Here is a 21,043-nt window from a genome sequence, read left to right as displayed (position 1 = left end):
TGCTGAACCAGGAGGATGTGAAAGCTGCTCCAGAAGAATGAGCACACTCAGAAAGGAAGAGATCTGCAGGGTCTCTCAAACAGACCTGATGCTCGCCTCACCAGGCAGAGGAGAGGCCAACGGGCCCCTGGTGTCTGGGTGGATCCAGGAAGGGAGAGCAGGAAGGAATCCCTCCCCAGTCCACAAGCAGGGGAAAGAAAAAAAAAAAAAAAAAGAAAAAAACAAGAAAAAAACACAGTTTGAGTGACCAGAACACTAACAGCCCTAAGAGAAAGGCAGCTGAGAATAAAGAAGGGCTCCGGTAAGGCTGGTGGGGGGATATTTGCCCTAATGGCAGAAGGTACATTACAGTCAGGTTTTTACGAGGGAGCCAGAACAGCTTGTTTGCCTGACTGAGCTAATGGCACCTCCACATTTCTGCTTCTGATTGTATCACAGAGATGCATTTACAAATGAAATAGTTGAACTTTAACTGTGGGGAGAGGAGGGAGGTGGGGAAGGGCCCTAGGTGAAACTCTGATTTTGAAGCTGATAGTGTTATTTCTGTTTCACATTACCTCTCCTCCAGCTCCAAAGGTAAGCGTGGATGCAAGTGCATATGCCTCTGAAATATGACAGCCTGAATTTTCATGTGCCTTCAGACTCCTTCACCGTGTCAGGGCAATGCTTTAAAGTGTGTGTGAACACAGAGCAGTGGAACAAGGTCCGGCACAAAACAGAATCTGGTTTCACTATATTTTATCCCATACTTCTGCACAGGGATTTTCTAGACTGTGCTTTAAAATGTGAGAGGGGACGTGCAGGCTTTGCATCTACGCAGCAGTTTGCGCATCTCCCACCTTCGCTGCACACTCAGCTGAGAAGTAAAAAAAGACATTGTCCCACCTTAATCAACTACATGCACTGTGTGTCACCTCTTCCACTGCCTCCAGAAACACTGAGCAGAGTAGTGGCTGGGGAAGGCAGACTTTATCGTTTTAAGAGTCTCCACACAGCAATAACAGATTATTCAGCATGAATAATAGATTGATGCTGCAAGATTCAATATCCTTATCCTGACACTATAATACATCAGGATCTCTCTGAGGAGCAATGACTGTACGTTCTAGCGCACGAAGTGTACTACACTTTCTGTCATATCATTTGCACTTCATGGATAGACAGATGGATTCGAATTAACACAGATAATTTATTTTTGGAAAATTTTTCTGTCCCCACACAATCTTCTATTAGCTTTCTTTTAGAGCACAACACTGACTTTGGATTTCGGAAACACCGGAGGGTGCAGAGGAAGGGGGAAGAGGACATAAGTTCTGTAACTTGAGTTGATTTTAGGGGGTTTTTTTCTCTTTGCATGACTGAAGATTTGCACCAGTTTTAACACTGGGGTGCAGCAGGCTGTTGCAGTGAACAGGACCCAGGGAACCCTCTCTCTGCCCCTGCCCTGTCCAGAAACCTTTGCCTCCCCAAGGCAGCGGCCAAGGAATGCTGCCTGCTCTGATTCCACCTGCCTCTGCAAGCAGGGCCTGCTTTGCCCTTCACAGCCCTCATCTCTCCCTCCTCTGCAGCTCCTGTCCACAAGTAGATGAACTCCGACTCTCAAAGAGACGAGGAGCAAAACAACCCTGGGGCAGGCTCAAAAAGATGAAGTCCCATTCTGCCTCTCTTGGAGGACAGTCTGGTTTAAGAGCTTCCTTGCTCTGGTCTCTCGCATGGCAGAGTTAGAATGACAGTAGCACAGGTAGAAATCACTGCTTTTTTTCCCCTAGAGCCCTGTCTACACTCGACTTAGAACTATTTTAATTGATGTGACTATGGCTGTACCTGAATTCATTTACAAACTTTTTTTTCCTGTGCAAACTAGATTTTAGCAATGTTTTGCTATCAGGAACAAGTTTAGGTTGTCGTTATAGTGATGTCTTTTTTTTTTTTTAATGTCAGCATATTTTAGATTAGAGCAATTAATGATAGAGTTCCACCCATGTACTCTCTAGCTCAGGCATGCCATTGGCAATGAAAAACTAATTTGGAAAAACATTTGGTGCCTGAGAAAGCTTCAAAAGTGGCCTAAGATAACGACAACTCTTCTGTTTGTTATAAAGCATGTCTAGAAAAAGGACTCTCTTTCAGGGAAGGCGCTCCTCCACAGTGTAGCTGTTATTATGTGAATTACTGACTGTTTGTTAAACACTGCAGCATAATTAGTGATACAGAAGACACAAACACAGTAACCTGCCTTAAGAGAAAGCAAGGCTCAGAAATGCATTTCCCCTTTTATCATTTAATCCAGCCAACATGACTCCTGCTGCAGTCTCTCAGCTCGTACACTTTAAAGGTCTACAGTTACGAAACCTCTAATATAAGCCTTTTATTACTATTTACATTTCTGGCTCCCATCGTCTCAGAAAGAGCCAAGGGCAGAAGGGAGGGAAGAGTGTGTTATAACACAAAATCAGAAACTTAAAGCAATTTCTTTACTGACTACTGGCAATATATAGAACCTACATCTGGGTGATGGGTCTTTACAAAATCCTGTTTAAAAGGGTTCATCCCTCCAGACCATAACAACAAAGAGTTAAATGACCTGTCTCTTAAATAACTAACATCAATCGCATCACTCCTCATATATACAGAAAGTGTGGTTTTATAGTTTCTTCTGCCAGCCGTTACCTTATAAATCCCATACAAAGGTAAGACCTTTGTTTTATTTCAATACCAATGTCTCCATCAAATGTTTACACTACTCTTTTGAAGCTTCCTCAACCCACACCACACCCCAGCAACTACATAAAAATGCTATTTGCCTTGAATCCCAGATGCATACTTACTGAACCATTTGTATACACGGAAATTTCAACACTATTTGCTACCACAGATTAACTCTTCTTTAATATATATGTGTGTGCGTGCATGCATGACAAATATATATTAAAAAATATATATGCAAGCATACACACACAGATATGGTTTATTAAACCACTTGCCAAGTCTAATTCTACATAATTTCTGTTACTGTTTCCCCCAAATAAAGTCTCTTCCTCCAACCTTTAAATTTTGACAGTAGAGAAAATATTAATTTCCTCCCTAATGAAATGAAATTTGATCTAAGCAAGGAAGGAAATTAATAATTAAGAACAAAATCATTCTTCCACTAGTCAAAGCTTGTCCTAAGTATTGCTAGTAATGTTAAAGAAATATAGATTGCCACAATACAAATCACTGATAGGCTGTGCTGCTCTATCAGCTCAATTTTACAGTTGTGCCCACTGGAACCATAGCTCACTTCAGCCCACAAATCACTCACTCATTGAAAACACAGCTTATTACTGTAAGGGCTATACTAAAACTCATTAAAGAACTGGAAAGGTTCCCAGAGGCTTCAGCATGCTTTGGATTAAAGATCTACATTTCAGTTAAATAAAGCAGGACAATGATCGCACGCAAGTATACACAACAACTGGACAGCACACAACCACTGTATACACCAAAAGCATCTGCCAGCACCTGTCTGAATAACGTATCCGTCAACATGGCTGTTTACCGCATGTCCAAGTTCCAGCGCTTTGCAGAAATCGGCAGTTTCTTGATATCACTGAAAAGTATTTTTTGTCTGTTCACTGAAGTCACACCTTTGAATTTTAGCTTAGAAAGTACTTTCCACACAAATATACAAGTAATGTATGTTTCAGAGGTAACATCATCCTCCCCATTTTAAATTAGCGAAGTATTTATCAGAGAGAAGGCATATCTCAAAGAGTTGGTATGATTTATGACACATATACTCTCCTTTGACCAAGAGAGTTCTGGTTCTCAATTATCTTTCTTGCAACTAATTTCTGTCAGCAGTAAGACTGCAAATAGGCAGATTATGTCCATCAAAAATGACGCTGAGTTCTCTGTTCAAAAGCTTCCACTAGAATTTTGTCAACCAGCCAGACGCTGCAGCAAAATCTTCCAGAGAACAACAGCAAAGCAACTAACTGCCTTCTAGTATATCATAAAAAGATTTTTAAAAGCTGGTTAAAAAGTCAGCTAGTTCTTGTTAACTGTTGTTTGTTTCCTCATCTTTTTTTAAAGAACTCCTTTAAAAATACCAAACATAGCATTCAGGTTCAACCAAAGAGAACCAACAAATCACCCTGCCCATAAATGCTGCATATTTAAATATAGAAGTAAATATGGGAGTGAAACAAAGATGGACTGTACAAAAAGTGTTCTTCACTTCCTACCTTTGCTTCCTTACTGCAAAGTACTTCCATCTCAAGGAACCATAAGGAAGAGTTTGACATGGCTGTAGACCCTTCCCCTCCTTCCCCTGAACCACCAGCCCCACAGTGGCCTCTAGACAAGAGCCCCAGCAGAACAGGATGTTGTTCTAGAGAAAGGTAAGGATGTGCTGGGCCCCAGCTCTGCTGCCAGAAGGAAAGGGGACTGCTGTTGGCTGATTTCATATACAGCAGAGGAAACGCTAGTGGAGTGGTGTTTCTGACACTGGTCCACAGAAAGCAACGGTGAGACTATTCCCCAGCTCAACACGTGCTGTACAAAGTTCCCTCTTCCACTGACCTGCTTGGCCCAGCAGCAGTCGGAAGAAGAGGGACTGAGCACAAGGAGCTGGAGCCAACACTCCAGTTCCCTTCACGTTCCTGAGGCGACAGAGAGGCCCCTGCCTGTACGCTCTGCCTGTTTCTTCCATGTAAGATCCAGCCGTGATGCTGCCTTACGAACCCTTATAGCAGACTCGCTGTTAACGGGGAGATTCTGGCTGTCACACCTGCGCTGTCAAACTCCCATCCTGAAGGGCTTCCAGGAGGAGGGTACTGCTCTGCTTGAGTGTGGGAGGAGGAATTTGGCTTTAAACCAGCTGCCCTCCAGGTGGAGTAGGAAAAGTGAGAAATCTGATGCTCCAGGTAAGTCTTCCTAGCCACAGGTTCAGTCTCTCAGGAGAGACAGGGATATTTGGTTAGGTGATTTCTGCTGCTTCTGTTTCATTTTTTCAAGACTACTTCCTTGTGCATTTCCAACAACCCATCTGTTTTCTTTATTCCTGCCTGGGCCAGCAGAGCACTTCATCACATCTCAGAGGCCCTGGAAAGAACTGCTCTGTGCCACTTTTGACTGACTCAGAAGAGAAAGGTCTTTGTGCCTGTGAGGTTAAGTTTTAATCTTGAAACTGTGGTGAAAAGGGAAAACAACACAGAGCAGAAACAATGGAGCCAGTTTAAAGATCATCATTCAAAAAGCTTAAGAAAAGAAAGTCTGTAATTAGCCCTTGAAATTCTTAATCTTTCTTGGATGAGGTAATTGCTGGAGAAAAAACAGCCTTCAGTGATGTGCCTCTGAGTCCACAGCTTTCGAATACTGCAGGGGCATCCTATGGGAATCCCCAGCCCCAGTGAAACCGGTTATTGTATTAGACTCTCCAACAAGAGCAAGCATGTGGGTACATGTGCACGTGTGCGGGGAAGGAAACACTTCAGTGCACAGTGATAAGCTTACAGGTACAACCTGATTTATGCTTGATAGCCCAATACCAAACATGTTATGAATCCTCTTACTTTTGTCAATACATTTGCAGTTCAAGCTCGTAAAAGATCAGATATTTGATAACTACCCCCCAAAATAAATACACATAAGCCAATTTGCATTTTAATGACTACTCCCTGCAGAAATACAAGGGCCTTTCTTAAATTTCACTCCTGACACCTTTCTAATCCAGCAACAATAAGAGAGCCATTATTTTAAAATCCTACTGTGTTGTACTGCTGGTGACCATTGCAGGAGTTGTGTTCTTCGTGTTCTGGCACCCAAGGCAGGAGCAACATGAATGGTGTGAGGTTAAAACAAAACAGCCCAGGATAACACCTGACATTAGTGTATGTGACTTTCTTGCTCCTAGATCAACATGGTGTCTTGCTAAGTCTGGATTGCAGCTGCAAACACAAGTGTGTTAAAGAACTGCCAGCCCTGGCAGTGAGGATGGTAGTTGCTGGTGGGATGAGTCTGCCACGTTCTAGCTCCAGTAGTGCTTCTGTAAAAGTCCTTGGGGAAGTCCGGAGCGTTGGACATCCCAAATCTGTATTTGCTTGCATAATGATCACATACACACAACAGTCATCTGTTGTGACTGCAGAGGACAACATACCGCAGTATTTTGAAATGGAATCACATAACAGGGGAATATCTGGGGTGGTGAGAATGTAATCATTACACGAGTAAACACAGCATCATTAGCAACTGGGCCAAGCACAATCCTGTTTACCAAGGCCAGCTTTTGAAAGAGCCAGGCAGTTTTCAGAACTATTGTCTTGTCTTTACTGCACTATTCTTTTAAAACATGCACCAGAGATGAAAATCCCTGTTACTACAAACCTCAGCACCTTCAGTCAACAAGTCAGGACAGTGAGTGTTAGTGCTACTGCCCTGTGCTCAGTGCTCTCCCAGGACTCACTCGCTCAATGCAATCTCTCTAACGCTCTGTTAGAAGAAATGCAGTGGGAATCGTGCGTGAAGAGCACTACTTGAACATTGGGCACTTTGTACTCAACATTAACACAGTATCAAGGACTTTGCTAAGCTCAACAGTGTTTGCTGTTTATTATTTCTACATCTCCAAGAGTCCTGCATTACCCACATTCATTTTACTCAGCCTATTTTTCCCTTGTTGTTTGCTTTCTGGGGGCCAACTTCTTCTTATAATTACCAGCAGCTTTTCACTTCTCCTATACTAGTCCGTGCAGCTGAAACACTCTGCCACCCTTTGGGTAACCTTATCTATAAAAAACTTAAGGTGCTCTGCTGTCCTGATTTATAGGTCCACTGTAGCAGTCACATCCCCAAATACAAAACCCCAGGTCTGAGGGTACTCGGCCACTTAAAAAAAAAAAAAAAAAAAAAGATAGAATGCAGCAGTCAGTCCTGAAAAACAATACATTCATTCCTAATTGCAAGGACAGTGTCTGTAACACTATAAAAAATAATGGCACAAACACAAGAGAAGGCCTAGTTTAGCTTACAGAATATTAATTATTGGAGATGTTAACAGTGTAGAAAGGACATTGATAATTTAGAGAAAGAAAACATTCACTTTGTGTCTTATACTAACTTTGCAAGTAGGAAAAAAACTTTTACTGTTTCACAGGCTGGCCATATTTTAAATGGAAAATCACAGAGAGGCCACAGGTAAGAAACCACACTGTAAGAGCCCTGCAGCTTTTCCTCAGAACTCCATCTCTGTCTGTCAGTGATACAGGCGTGAACACAATATCATTCCGACAGCTATTACATACTGTCTTGCCTTTTATGACAGCCAGAATCCCTGGGGTCAGTGAAAGACCACTGTTTGCCTGGCTTTGCAGAGACTCTCTCACCTCCACCTACCCTTCTCATTATTTGTTAAAAAGCAAAGAAGTGGAAGACAGACTAAGGATGGATGGTACCATCTGCATGGCTTTTGCTCACCTTTGCCTCCTCATTGACATCCCAAGTAAAGGACACAGCATTGAACGCAATTTCTTCAATATTCCCAATTGTATTAAAACTCTCCTTGTAATCAGCTGTAAAAAATAACAAACAAAAAAAAAACTCATGAAAAAAAGTTTGAACTTTCTCTTTTACAGTTCACAGTACACCTTTGCTTTTTCAGCTGGGTTGTCTAATGCATCAAAACTACCTCTTGTATTATGTTAAATTATTAATAAGCTTAATTGCAATGAGGCAATATACTGCATCTTGAGTTTTATGCATAGCACATCAGTAGCTAACATTCTTGCAAAATATTGCTTGCTCTCAAAAAGGAATCAGTACGACTGTAGTAGGAATGAGGGGGTGCATTCATTAGCTTAACCAAGGAATGGCCAAAACTGGAAAATTAATTAAAAGCTACTGAAATATTGAAAGGGACTGTTCAAACCTTGACATAAATAAACAACATTATGGTAAAACCTAAAGAAGCTTTCTAAAAAGCTAAGAGCCACCATTGGAGGAAATAATCAGTAATGTACATTCCTTGCCCAGCCATTTCAATGTTCCCAGGAATTACTGCACTGGATGCTGGATCTCTATTAAAAATAAAAAAATAAATTAAAAAAAAAACCAAACCAAAACCCACAAAACCCCCCCCCCCCCCCATAAAACAAAGAACCAAACCACAAAGATCCTTTCTCCAAAGTGTGTATGATACTAAAATAGCAAACAAACGTAAAGGATTTTTAAACTGTCTGACTACAAAACCTGCACCCTCATCTCACTTCTTTCTAAAGGGCTGTTAATATAATCAATAAGCTAGCCTTTCAGGAGGGGTGCAAAGCAAGAGGGAGGAAGTCCACATTTCAAAGATGACCCACTCACCCCACCCTCACCAAAAACAGTAAGGTGGAAAACCAGACAACTTCCAGGTTTTCTTTAAAATTAAAAAGAGGAATAAACCCCCTTTGTCTCTCCCTTTGACAGCCAGCTTAACACACTTTCTTCTTTTGGATGACAGATTAAAAGAAAGACCAGGTTTGCAAGGAGGGAACATCTGCTTGATTAAAGGAACATCCAGATTCTTCATGCAAATGCATCAACTCTCTCTCCGTCTTATACATTTCCTTAGAATCCCTCCAGGGCTGTAATGGCTGTAATTGGACTCGGTGCCAGAGGGCTGAGATGATGTCCTGCAGCAAGCCTGATCCTACGCTTGCCCAAAGCTGCGCTTCAGAAGCACACTGATTCTTAGCTTCGTAATCAGTTATAGAAAGAGGATGTTTTTGTATTCTATAAATAAGACACCCAAATGGTTTCAATATTAATTTCGTTTGCCCTTCTAAAAATAAATTGTTGGTCTCTAAAAAATAATTTCTAGGTAATAGCTGCTTTAAAATCATTTAGAACAAACCCATTGCTGTGAGGTAGATTATTTAATATTTGAGACATGCAATCAGTATACTTTTCTCTCATCTGAAATGCAGGGATGCTGGCATTTCTCTGGGCAAGTGAAACTGTGTGCCTGGGATCCATGAATGATTTTGGATATGGGATAAATTCACTGTTCTGTCCACAGGAACAGCAGAAGTTATTGGATGATGCAGCAAGTGAACATGGTTTTCAAGAGGGTGGGCAGGTTTTTCATTCCCATCATGAACTCAGATCTCCTTTCTAACTGAAGTCATTGGCTTCACTACCTAAATTCAGTGTGGGAATGCAAATGAGAGGAATTAGAAGACACATAAGTAGTTTAATATGCATGTGCACACATCCACTCCCCCCCTGAAATTTATGATTCACCAGAAAGTGCCTCGTGCGACTGCTGCATATGGGCGTGCTGTGTAGGTGCACTTTGGAAAGACATGAACAAGATGTCTTGTAAAGACACATGTTTTCCTCTCCTAAAAGGCTGTCAGAACCTCACATCCCACCAACCCTTCCCCCAACACATGCCTCTGCTTCCTTAATTGCCATACACAAATCTCATGGAGTGTCGATGTGACATGCTGTTTAAAAGCAGAAGTGAATCCTATTCCCCTCAATTTACAGATAATTAAAGAAGGACCCTCGGTAGATTAAGAAAGCATTTACATCCAAGGATATTTGAAAGTTGATAGTGTGACTACAATTTTTCCTCTTTTGCTGGGGTGACTTACCAGAAATAGAAAATTGGGGTTCTTGTATATGCAAGACAGCTCTACAGGAATTATTTCCTCTTTTGTTGGATAAAATGTATATTAAACAACAGCAAATTTCAACATTAAATATTAATAATTTGCATGCATTACATACCATTGTAGTAGTTCCTGTATTGTGCACATAAATAATAAACTATCCTGCAAAAAATATATGGGCAAGACTCTGGAGCACATATAAACCCAATCTAAAGCTTCCACACCCACTCTTCATGTCCATGTTTGAAACTGTTCCAGTGTTTGTCAAGTTATGGTACTGATTCTAAGTAATCAGTACTTGCTGCAATCTTGCATTGCATTTTTTATTTGACACTATTTTAAAAGAAAAAGCTAGTGATCCAATGTCACAGCACTGTGGAAAAGTCAGTTTGCTTTTTTTTTTTTTTTCCTGCAGTGAAAGTGCCTCCCTCCTTCTTCAGAAAAATCCATGACAGCATATAGAATAAATTCTGGAAAACACCTTTCCTTCTTCCTTAATAAGTGTCAAATCCTCAGGTTTATTCCTCAAGCACTAAGGACCTGCTTACATGTAAGTACATGCTTATCCTACTCATATAAATGCATCTTCAGACCCAGTACTGCCTGTAATCCATTCAGCCATCCTTCTCCCCAGGAGGTGCATCAGCCAGTACACAAAACCAATTAAAGCAGTGACCCCTGCACGTCTGGAGTGAGGGACCAAGTCACTCGTTTCCTCTGATCTCCAGAATGTAACTGCAGGCCAGAAGGCAGACAGACACACCTGTGCCCTTGGGGAAAGCAGCACAGAGTTGTCACTGCTGCGTGAGGATTGACCAGCTGGACCCCAGAACTAAACCATCCCAAATTCATTTGATCCTCAACCTGCTAAGGACCAGGTCATGCTCTAGATTAAAAGTGTATCCATCAACAATTAAAAAGGATTCACAGATGTTAAACATATGCTACAAACATGAAGTTAAAATAATATTAATGGCTATAAACATCTATAGAACAGGTTATACAGATTTGTGCCTATTCACAGGTAGTTTAAGGAGTCTAATACACGATTAACTCTTTATATATTGTTGATAGTTGGAGTGAAATCCAAAATAAAAGAGAAGTGGGGCTACCAGCAGATTGCCAGACCCTCCCCTGAAGATGGGACAAATCTGATACACACCCCTGTCCACAGCAAGCTTTTCTCATTGCCTGTTTAAATGGCTCTCCGTGGCATTTCCTAATCTCCCTCACAGACACCTAATTCTCTCTGTTAACTACACAGGGCCTGGATGCTAACTCAGTATTCCTTCGAGCACCTGAATTTTTAAAATAAAGGGCAATCTTCATAGAGCAACACAATATTTTAGCTTGAAGGGACCTCTGGAGGTTATCTGGTTCAACTCCTACCCGACTCCCACTCAGTGCAGGGCCAACTGTTCGGATGAAGTTGTTCAGTTAGATCATCTGATGATAAAATTGGCAGATTTTGCTAAATGCAGCTTGCTGCTTGTATTGGAAATGTAGTTGGGAGCCATTCTGCCCTAATAAGCCAAATATACGTTATGTAAGTCCCAAAGAAAATGAAGTGTACTTCAGAAACGCTGTGCTTGGGAAGAGCTAAGGCCATATTTCAATTGTTCTCAAGAAAACACTACTGAGCAACACCTGGGTCTTTCTTCTGAAAACGCTGAGGTGAACTGTGCTCTTACAGTTCTGAAGTCTGACAGGGAGCGCTGTATCACTAAGTCTTACTACACTGGGTTTTGCTCATGTTTGCAGTCCAAATAAAGTATACGTGCCGGGGTGCCTCAAAAGCCAGCACAGGCCTATTTCATCTCAAACTAATGGAAACATAAAAGACACTCACCTTAACATAGGTAAACACAGAGCTCATGCACAGCACTCGTTTTGCAGAGCACAACACAGAACATTCATCATAAGCTGACTCGTTCAGGTAAGGGGACTGAAATGTGTTGGTACACCACCAGTGCGGTGGAGTCAGAGGGTGTTGGCACTGCAGCAGAACAAGCTCCTCAGCACATACCTTCGAAGGTATGAGCATTAGCACTGCAAGCTTGTAGGAACTAGCACAAAAAACCAGGCAGCCTTCAGAAATAGCTGTGAAGAGGCATACTTGCTCTTTTAACGTGTCATGATAGGAGTCGTGTGGTCTGGGGTAGAGGTTTTACTGCCTTAACCAACACAAAGGACGCACACACAAAAAAAAAAAAAAAGAGTTGGAGAAACAGTTCAGCCAGAACTATGTTGATAAGACAAGAGGCAGAGAAGAGATTCAGGAAGAGCTGCTTTGACCAAATACACTTGACTTTAAATAAGACCAGCCTCAGAGGAGGCTGCAGCACTGCATGAGTAGGACCAATTCCCTGATCATCCTGTTCAATCAACCCTGAAGACTTGCAGTGCTCTCTCCAAGTAACCCTGCTTTTTTTCCCCCCTCCTCTCTGCCCCCTCTCATTCCTGCCATTCAATGGTTTGGTTCCCTCAGGCGGTTAAAACAAGATAGACTTTGTCTGCTTTGGTCTCGCAGACTCCTTTGACTGGAATCCTCCTTTGACTGAAATCCGCTGCAGATGGCTGCATGTGTAAACTGCACGTAGGAGGGGAGAAGTGCTTGATGTCTAGACACTCCCACAGATTTCAACTTCAGGCTCCTTGGCAGCAGGTACGTGTTCGTGTTCATCCTCTGCTAAAATCTCCCAAGCATGCGAACAGGGCAGTTGTGACTGAAATGGGCTTGTAAATACCTTAGAGGGGATGAAGGGTAAATAAGTCTCGTAGGAGTCCTGTGTGCTCCTTTGCAGTCACCGTCACGATGGCATCTTCACTCTCCGGCTGCACTTACACATCAGATGAGCTAACATAACTGTTATGTGGGCTTGCTACTGTTACTGGATCAAAGAGCAGATCAGCCTTTGAAAAACTAAAGGAAACAAACATTCTCCCACTCCTGAGGAGATGCAGACCTTGACTTTCCAGCAGCAGAAGGTGGAACACCAATAAATACACATGCAAGGGGCAGCTCTTCTTTGTGACTACTGAGGACCATCCCTTCCGCATCGTCTCCACCCTGCTTCAGACTCCATAGCCCAGTCCTAGCAGGGCCGAGACACTGCTAAACACCGTGGTACAAGCCTTGCAGCCATTGCCAATTTATATTCCACCACATCCCTGTGCAAGGTACCAAAGCTTTCCACATTCCACAATCTTCCCTGAAAACTCTGCAGATCCTCTTATACTCACCAATGTCAAGGACCCTCTGTTTAGCTGTGTGCTGCCGAGAATGCCAGTATTTCCAGTATTTCAGCTGTTCGTCTCTGTTTTTATCCTCACTGAAAACAACCATGACAACGCTCTAAGAAAATCAACAGCAGAAGTTGCATTAGTTAATACAATTATTAGTCAGAAACACAAAATTAAAATTTCCCATATGCCTCTAATGCTGATCCAGTCACTGCCCTCCCCCAGTACTTTGGTTGCAGAAGATTGCTGGGTTTTATTCCAGTCCAATACTGCAATGCAAATAAAGACTCAGGGCAGAAGAAAGGTAGTTTTAAAATAATGCAGGGCCTAGGATTGTGTTCTTGAGAGTCAAAATAAAATCTAAGATTTAAGAAGTTTAAGTTCCCTTAAGTAAAAAGAGGTCATTTCAAAGTCAGAGGATCCTCAATTTCAATTCTGATCCATATCCAGTCTAAGTGTTGGCGTTCAGATTCCTTGTCACTCTGGAAGATGACATTACAGTGTAAAGGGATGTGTTGTTATGGAGCTGAGGCTCACCAGCTAAAGGCAGGACATTTTCAGTGTTAGCATACACGGTCCAAATAACCTCCCCAGGAGCAGGACTCTTGCACGTGTGTATTTAATGACAAACTCAGTGTGACTATTTACTGAGTTTTGCTGAGCTTTTCAGTTTAAGTTCTGAATTCCCTTTGTTAAATTGTGTGATCCAAAGGAAACACATTGAAACTTTGCGCAAAACTTCACATGAGTAATAAAGGCTTTTTTAAAAAGCCCTGCTGTAGACAAGCAAAACAAAAAACAACGAAAGAATGCTCATACTAGGTAAACTGAAGTGACAAGAAATCACAGAGAACAAAAAATTCACTTTTAAATATCCTCTTTTGTTTCCATTCTTCCTTTCACTCTGAGTCACTAAGCTCAAAAAACACCATCAAGCCGTCTCATAAGCCAAGGAGCTGGATTATGATTGATTCATGATTTAAGTCCCTCTATACAGTCACCACAATAACCCTTCATGTGCTCTGTGACCTTCTCTGTTCCACCTACAAAAGCCAAACGTCATTGCTCCATCGTCCATATCTAGCCACCGCATGGGCACAAGGCAATATACGCCGTGGATGAGTCCTGTGTCACGCACGTGCATACTGGCTGCTGGCCATCAGGTGTGTCCTGGCCAGCCAGCTGATGCACTAACCAGGACCGGCAGTGCAGACTGGAGCTTTTCCACCAAGGACAGCATTAATCTTCTCCCTCTATGAACCACTTACATGGAACTTTTAGAGGTTTAAAACCTTCAAAACCTCTTGCCCCTCTGGCAGGTTTGGATGGAATTGGCAATAAATTCAACAGTCGCTTGGCAGCCTGGCAAACAGAACACGATCGTGAAAGTTGTGTGTGGTTTCACAATCTTCTGTAAACTACATCCTCCAAAAGAAATTGTCTTATCTCTCCTTTACGATTTCCACCCTTCTGCTGACACAGCTCCACAACTCATGTGGCTGCGCAGTGAACGAGATTTAGGAAGACTGGCTTTCAGGCAGAGCAGTGAGCTCCTGACTCCTGTTTCAGCTGTACCAGTGCCAGAGCTGGCACCACCAAGGGGGACAGAATGGGTGGCTGGCAGGGAGAAAGACTTTTCAGCAGCAGAGAAGTCTCACATCGGTTTCAGGCAACAACGGAACACCATCATCAGCCTCGTGTCCTGCTATTCGGGTTTACAAATCATTGCCTCTCTTTAGGAAAAGCCTCTCTAAACTTCATGTATAGTAGAAACATATAGGTTGTTGTCTCCTTCACTGCTCATATTGACTTTCATTGGTTCCTTTGAGTACAGTCATAACATTTTTATGGTACGTCATTTATTTGGATGGAAACACTTTTGCAGCCTCATACATATGCAGCCCTTCCAGCTTCAGGGTGAAATTTGCAGGGCAGCAACTGTGGGGCTCATTGTTCATTCCAAGGTTACTGGGCTAGGATTTGCTTACTCAAAAACATTACCAGGGAAATCAGGAGGCCTGTTCACCAGGCAGATGTTGCTGAATACCCAAGCACCAGTCTCACCCACAGAATCTAAGATACAAAAATCCATTTTGTTATACTTTTGGGTGAATATCAAGTGAAAGCTCACACTTACATGATGTAAATGATCTAAAATTTATGCCACAAAGGATGGCTTCAACTCTTCACATTTTAGCTGAAATGCAGTGGAAAGCAGCTGCTGAAGTGCACAAGTGAGTGGAGATGGACTTACACAGTAGGTGTAGCAGTTTGCTGATTTTTTCTTTAATCATGGCAATGATAAGTTCACCAATGTCAAATGCAATGCAATTACCATTCTGCCAAACCATAAACTGAGGCAGATACGTATACAATTAACTCATAAAATCACATTTCGAAAAAAACTGGACACCAAAATACTTGAGACCACCATCAATATTACTATCCCACTTTTACATTCGGCATAAGAGTAAACTTGTTCTGTCTGCTCCCACAAGAAAAAAAAAAGTTAAAATCCAACCAACCACAACTGCATTTATCTGCAGAGCTCCATTGCCATCTAGGAAAGAAATTGGACTATACCCTGACTTTGCTGATGGGATGCCGGAAACATTTGTTGTCACCAGTCTCGCTCAGGGTGATGGCGTAGAACTGTCCTTTGTTCAGGTACGTCATGGGCCCCTCCCCTTGCTTTTGACGCAGAGATTTGGTAGCTTCTAACGTATACTGAAAAGTGCTGCTGAAAAGACAGGAAGAGAAACACCAACAAAATCCATATCACTTTCTCCTTCTCTCTTTGTCCCATTTATTGTGTATTTCATGCACTGCATAAGCAAGGCATAAGAAACTGCTAATAAAATTCCAGGAGAAGGTCACACAGGTATTTAAAAATGCAATTTTCTTTTTTTCAAGTTCATCAGATCTGCCAATCAAGCATAAAACTATCTGGACTGGAAATCTCTTGGATCAAAGACTACATCTTTACTGTCTCTGAAAAGAACCACCATGGAGTACACGACTACATGCCCCACAGTGAGTGTCAAATACCAGGAGGGAATTCAGTATTGCAGGAAATCAGCTATCTCCACAAACATTTAAACTTAGAAGTGTCACAGAAAGAGAAATTTAAAAGAAATTAAAAAAAAAAAAAACCACAAAAAACAGAGTAAAACTTGTTGTAAAAGTTCAACTGCTACTTTCAGCACAGGGCAGAGAAGGAATACAACCAGAAGGGACAGTACGTTCAGTTTTGTAAAGACAACATGCAATTAAGGTTTTTACAAGCCTTCTTTTTTCGAAATTAATCAAAGTACCTACAATTACTCGCATCTGCAATCAAGTAAACTCCCTTATAAAAAGACAAAAGCTAGAGAAAAAGAGAGTTTGCTCATGTGTTACAAGTCAGATTTTAGAAAAGATCCTTTTTCACAGGAGAACTTTCAACCTTTAAAGCAGTTTGCAAACCACAAAAAGTTAAAGCTCCATTAACTAGTGAACTGGTAGCTGAACACAACTCCCAGAGCCTCTTCCAGCTGCCTCCTGCAATAGTGGGCTTGAACAATAATACAATAAAAATGATGCTTGCAGCTCCTCACATTATCTTAAACGACAAATAATGTTAGCCTTACAGAATAAATCTCTTCAAACTGCATTTGGTCACCACAGGAAGCTTAATGCAAGGAGTCACTTGCAGAATGTCCTCACAAATTGAAGCTACGGGGGAAGCATTTTCACCAAGGTCCTAATTCAGCAAAGTATTTAAGCAGTGCTGGAGTAGAACCAAAAGGATGAATATGTTGGTCCAAAACAACAGCGGATCCTTAACTTTCTCGTTCAAGCAAATGCTCTGCATCGTCATAACACTGCCACAGCAATATGGAAATAAGGGGAAGGCAAAAACTATTTTTTAACTATCCAATGGAGAAAAAAATAATTAAAATGCATGAATAATAATAACAACACTTAAATCCTCACTTGAAGAAAAGGTAGAAGAAAAAAATAACCTGATCCACTGTCTTTCTATCCAAAAGACGCAGCTTCCAACAGTTTAGTATCAATTATTTGGTTTAGTATCAATCATTCAATCAAATGAAGACAATTTCTAAGTGTTTCTTAGCTTGTAAATGAAAATCCAGTCATTTTTCTAAGTTGCTTAAAAGTTACAAATCAAAGCAAAACTAATGTAAAAAGCAAACACTAACCTATACCTATTGAACCCACTGACACTTCCCAAGAATGCAGTTGCTGCCGACAGGAAGGCTCTCACGTGCAATGGGAAGGCAGCACGAAGGGGACTGTGTGCAGGGGGAACAGAGGCTCTGCCAACGCTGGCAAGCAGTCCAGCCCAGCTCAAACAGACTGGAAGAGCAGAACCAGTGGCGCTATGGATCCGGCACCCGTCCCACTGCATATGCTTGTCCTGGGGATTGACGGCTCATCAGCAGTGGGCACACATCCTCTGATCTAGTGTCTGACAAAGGGACCGCAGGCTGTGTGCTGCCAGACTGCTGCACGATGTGCACCAACGCATGCCGAGTGCCCAGGGAGATGCACCTCAAAACCCGCCACCAGACAGACAGGCCAACGAGGACGCGTGCTGAGAAGGGCTTAGGATGAGCCAAAGTCAGACATACAGTGTCTTAACATAGCTGCCTACAGTCTGCCACAGTCTGGTCTTCTGTTTCCTGGCATTCTGTGTGTTTCAGAAAGACATCAAAAAATGTAAAACCCAGACACACTGCACCTGGCCAATTTTTCAGTTGCTGTGTGGTACCACTTGGGAATTTTCTTCTTGTTCCCAGCTGGCAATCAAAGCGTGCCCTATAGCAGGAGGATTACTATCACCCTTAAAACTTATTGCAGTCACTCAAATTATTATAATTCTATTCTGAATCTCACCGTGATTCTTAACTAAAGCCCCACGTAGTCACTAAGAGATCTTCTATCAGGCTTCCAACTACTTTCATATTCACCACTTCTTTTTTTCAGTCTGAAGCTTTCATTTCTGAGCACCTATCACTTCCAGGTAACTCCCAGGAAAGATTTATTTCATTTTTCTTAGTGCACATTTACAGGTTTCATTCTAGCATGCTCTGGGCCATAGCATGAAAGACTTAATGTCTGAAAATTGCTAACGATGCCAATGCTTCAGGATTCAATTTTATAAATATCTAGTGTAGTAAGCAAGCAGTCTTTGCTAAATATCTGTTTCATATGAACTGCCTATACAATGACTCAGTTCTGAGCTCACTGCACTGTTTTAATATTCCTCAGAAAAAAGATCAAGCTGTAAGGAACCTCCATTACAGAAGAAGTCATATGCCTACTCCAGGAAAAATACGTAGGCATGTTCCTGTTTCTAAAGTGAGAGTAATCTCTCAGACACAAACAGAACTATTTAAAAGCATGAAATGAAGCATCAGCTTATAAATTTTACAGATCACGGTCTTTATTAGTTAAAGTGACTCTGCAGTGTTTGCCTGTTTGACACCCACATTTTTCTGTGCTTAGCAAGGACGACGCTATTCCTTCCAAACTTCAAATTTTGAAACTTTTTAAAAATTTATTTTGAATTCTTGGGCTTTTTACATGGTTTGTAGTAGATACTTCATTTATATTATTTTATAGATAAACATTAAGTACCACAGCAAGCAGTGTAAAAAGACAGCATTTCCCAGAAAACTTACTAGGAGTAACTAGAGAAAAACAGAAGGGAAAAATAAAATATGAGAATTCCACAAGGTTGGTGGAGCCAGTTCAACCATTCTGGACAACTGACCTGTGCATCTTGTCATCCTGAAAGGTCAGGAAGATTTTCCATGACCTGGCTGTCAGAACTGTGCCCTGTTACCTGGGAGATCCCTCTTAACAGTTTTAATCTCACGTATCTCCAGGGGGCTTCAGAGGAGTTACTAACTGAAAACAATGTTGAGGGAAGATAATAGATGAAGATAAAAACTAGTCAGATATGAAAGCTACCATGCACAGGAGAAGAAGGGGAGAGTGATGCTGGGCAGCATCAAGGGAGCCCTGCAGGAGCCCCAGGGCGATGAGGGTGGGAAGTGGACACAGGCAGCCCCTCCTCAATACATTCTGCTGACAGCCAACACATTTCAAAGCTTGTGGCATACCTCGTTTGTTCGTAAATATATTCTTCAGCCCCCACTGACACACTGCGATACTTCTGAAAAATAAAAACAATTAAACACAGTTTGACACAATCAAAATGTAAATACCAACAAAAGTAGAACTACATTTGTTTAACGACCTGTGAGACAAAAATCATCAACTATTTAAAACTCAAAATCCCTAAAAATTGGAGTGGACCCTACATAGTCTTTACATTAGAATTGACAGAGATTATGTTGGGCTTTTAGAGTTTTTCATAACCTAACTGCTACGGGAACGTAGCTGAAAAAAGTCTGCCTTCCTAAACCCCTTGCCTACACTTTAATATATTCTAAAACAAGCCTGTAAAAATGTACCCCATCTCAAAGATTAGATTTTCAAATGAAATAACAATTTTCCTAGAGACTTCACTTTTTGTTTGGTTTTGCTTTATTTAAAAATGTGTGTGGTTAGCTGTCCTTAAGGCCTACAATGAAATGCTGATGAAAATTTAGATTGCTATACTGTCTATTTTGAACAGGAGTGGTGACGCAGGCTAAGAAAGTATTTTACCTTCAATATAAAATTCTGTTTGAGCAAAACACACACTTTACCAGGTGAAAGGAGACCTACAGCCACTCTTTAAAAATGAAAACACATCTATCAAAAAAAATAACATCAAGAGATGAAATTCTGAAAAAATTAAATCCTTTTGCACAGACTAAGCAAGGATTTGTACTCTGTCTTCCTGAGCAAACGAGCCAGTTCGTACTCTGCTACGTAAGTCTTGCTGCATCTTCTTGGTTTGCCTTTTGCCTAGAACATGTTTTTGCTGATGTCTCTCTGATTCACTGATGGATTACTTTTAATCTCCAGGATTTCTTTTGTGATTATCAGTTAGCAATTAAAAACTGTTTTGTCTCCAGAAGTGTCAAGTCAGGCAATGTTGAAAACAGTTTTTAATTTTACCTTATGCACAATTGTGCCACAACAAATATCCAGTCAGATGCTAGTTATCAAAGATATTGTGTCCGGATGTGTAGAGACAGGATCAGGAAAGCCAAGGCTAACCCATCACGCTCAGACATGGCAAAAGCTGAGGTACTCAATAAGTGCTTTGCCTCAGTCTTCACTGGTGGTCAGGCTTCCAATGTTTGTCAGGACCCTGAACCTCTAGGTGAGGGTGAGAGGAGTGGAATCCCTCCCATTGGAACAGCAGAACAAGTCCGAGACCGCCTCATGACACTGAACGTATACAAGTCTATGGGGGCCAGACGATATGCATCCCAGGGTTCCGAAAGAGCTGGCTGATGTGGTTGCCAAGCCGCTCTCCGTCATATTCGAAAAATCATGGCTGTCGGGCGAAGTCCCTGGTGACATTACTCCTATTTTTAAGAAAGGGAGAAAAGAAGACCCGGGAAACTACAGGCCAGTCAGCCTCACCTCTGTGCCTGGGAAGATCATGGAACAGATCCTCCTCAACACCATGTTAAGACACACACGAGACCAAGAGGTGATCCAAGACAGCCAGCATGGCTTCACCAAAGGCAGATCTTGCCTGACCAATCTGGTGGCCTTTATGATGGAGCGACGGCATCAGTGGACAAAGGAAGGGCAACAGATGTAATTTACCTGGACTTCTGCAAAGCCTTTGACATGGTCCCTCACCACATCCTTCTCTCTAAATTGGAGAGGTATGGATTTGAACAATGGACTGTTCAGTGGATAAAGAATTGGTTGTCTGGTCACAGACAAAGGGTTGTGGTCAACGGCTCTATGTCTGGATGGAGGCCAGTCACAAGTGGTGTCCCTCAAGGCTCTGTCTTGGGACCGGTGCTCTTCAACATCTTCATCAACGACATAGATGAGGGAACCGAGTGCACCCTCAGCAAAATTTGCGGAGGACATCAAGCTGAGTGGTGCAGTTGATACAACAGAGGGAAGGGATGCCATCCAGAGGGACCTGGACAGGCTGGAGAAGTGGGTCCATGAGAACCTAATGAGGTTCAACAAGGCCAATTGCCACTTGGGCCAGGGCAATCCCAGGTACT

General features: G+C 41.9%; 1 protein-coding gene across 1 annotated transcript in view; it reads right to left on the bottom strand.

Annotated features, from left to right (window-relative positions):
- GRHL2 (grainyhead-like 2 (Drosophila)) overlaps nucleotides 1–19,068 on the bottom strand; it is a gene marked incomplete at its 5' end in the record, with an annotated part of 43,333 nt that extends 24,265 nt beyond the window's left edge. The window contains 4 exons of the mRNA XM_010081390.1: nucleotides 7,462–7,556; nucleotides 12,885–12,996; nucleotides 15,468–15,624; nucleotides 19,016–19,068. Of these exons, the coding sequence (XP_010079692.1) occupies nucleotides 7,462–7,556; nucleotides 12,885–12,996; nucleotides 15,468–15,624; nucleotides 19,016–19,068 (417 nt within the window). The remainder of the gene's footprint in view (nucleotides 1–7,461; nucleotides 7,557–12,884; nucleotides 12,997–15,467; nucleotides 15,625–19,015) is intronic.
- Between the last annotated feature and the right edge of the window lie 1,975 nt (nucleotides 19,069–21,043).

Source organism: Pterocles gutturalis, unplaced genomic scaffold (genome assembly GCF_000699245.1).
Source record: "Pterocles gutturalis isolate BGI_N339 unplaced genomic scaffold, ASM69924v1 scaffold21874, whole genome shotgun sequence".
NCBI classification, from domain to species: domain Eukaryota; kingdom Metazoa; phylum Chordata; class Aves; order Pterocliformes; family Pteroclidae; genus Pterocles; species Pterocles gutturalis.
This window is presented reverse-complemented; position numbering and strand designations above follow the sequence as displayed.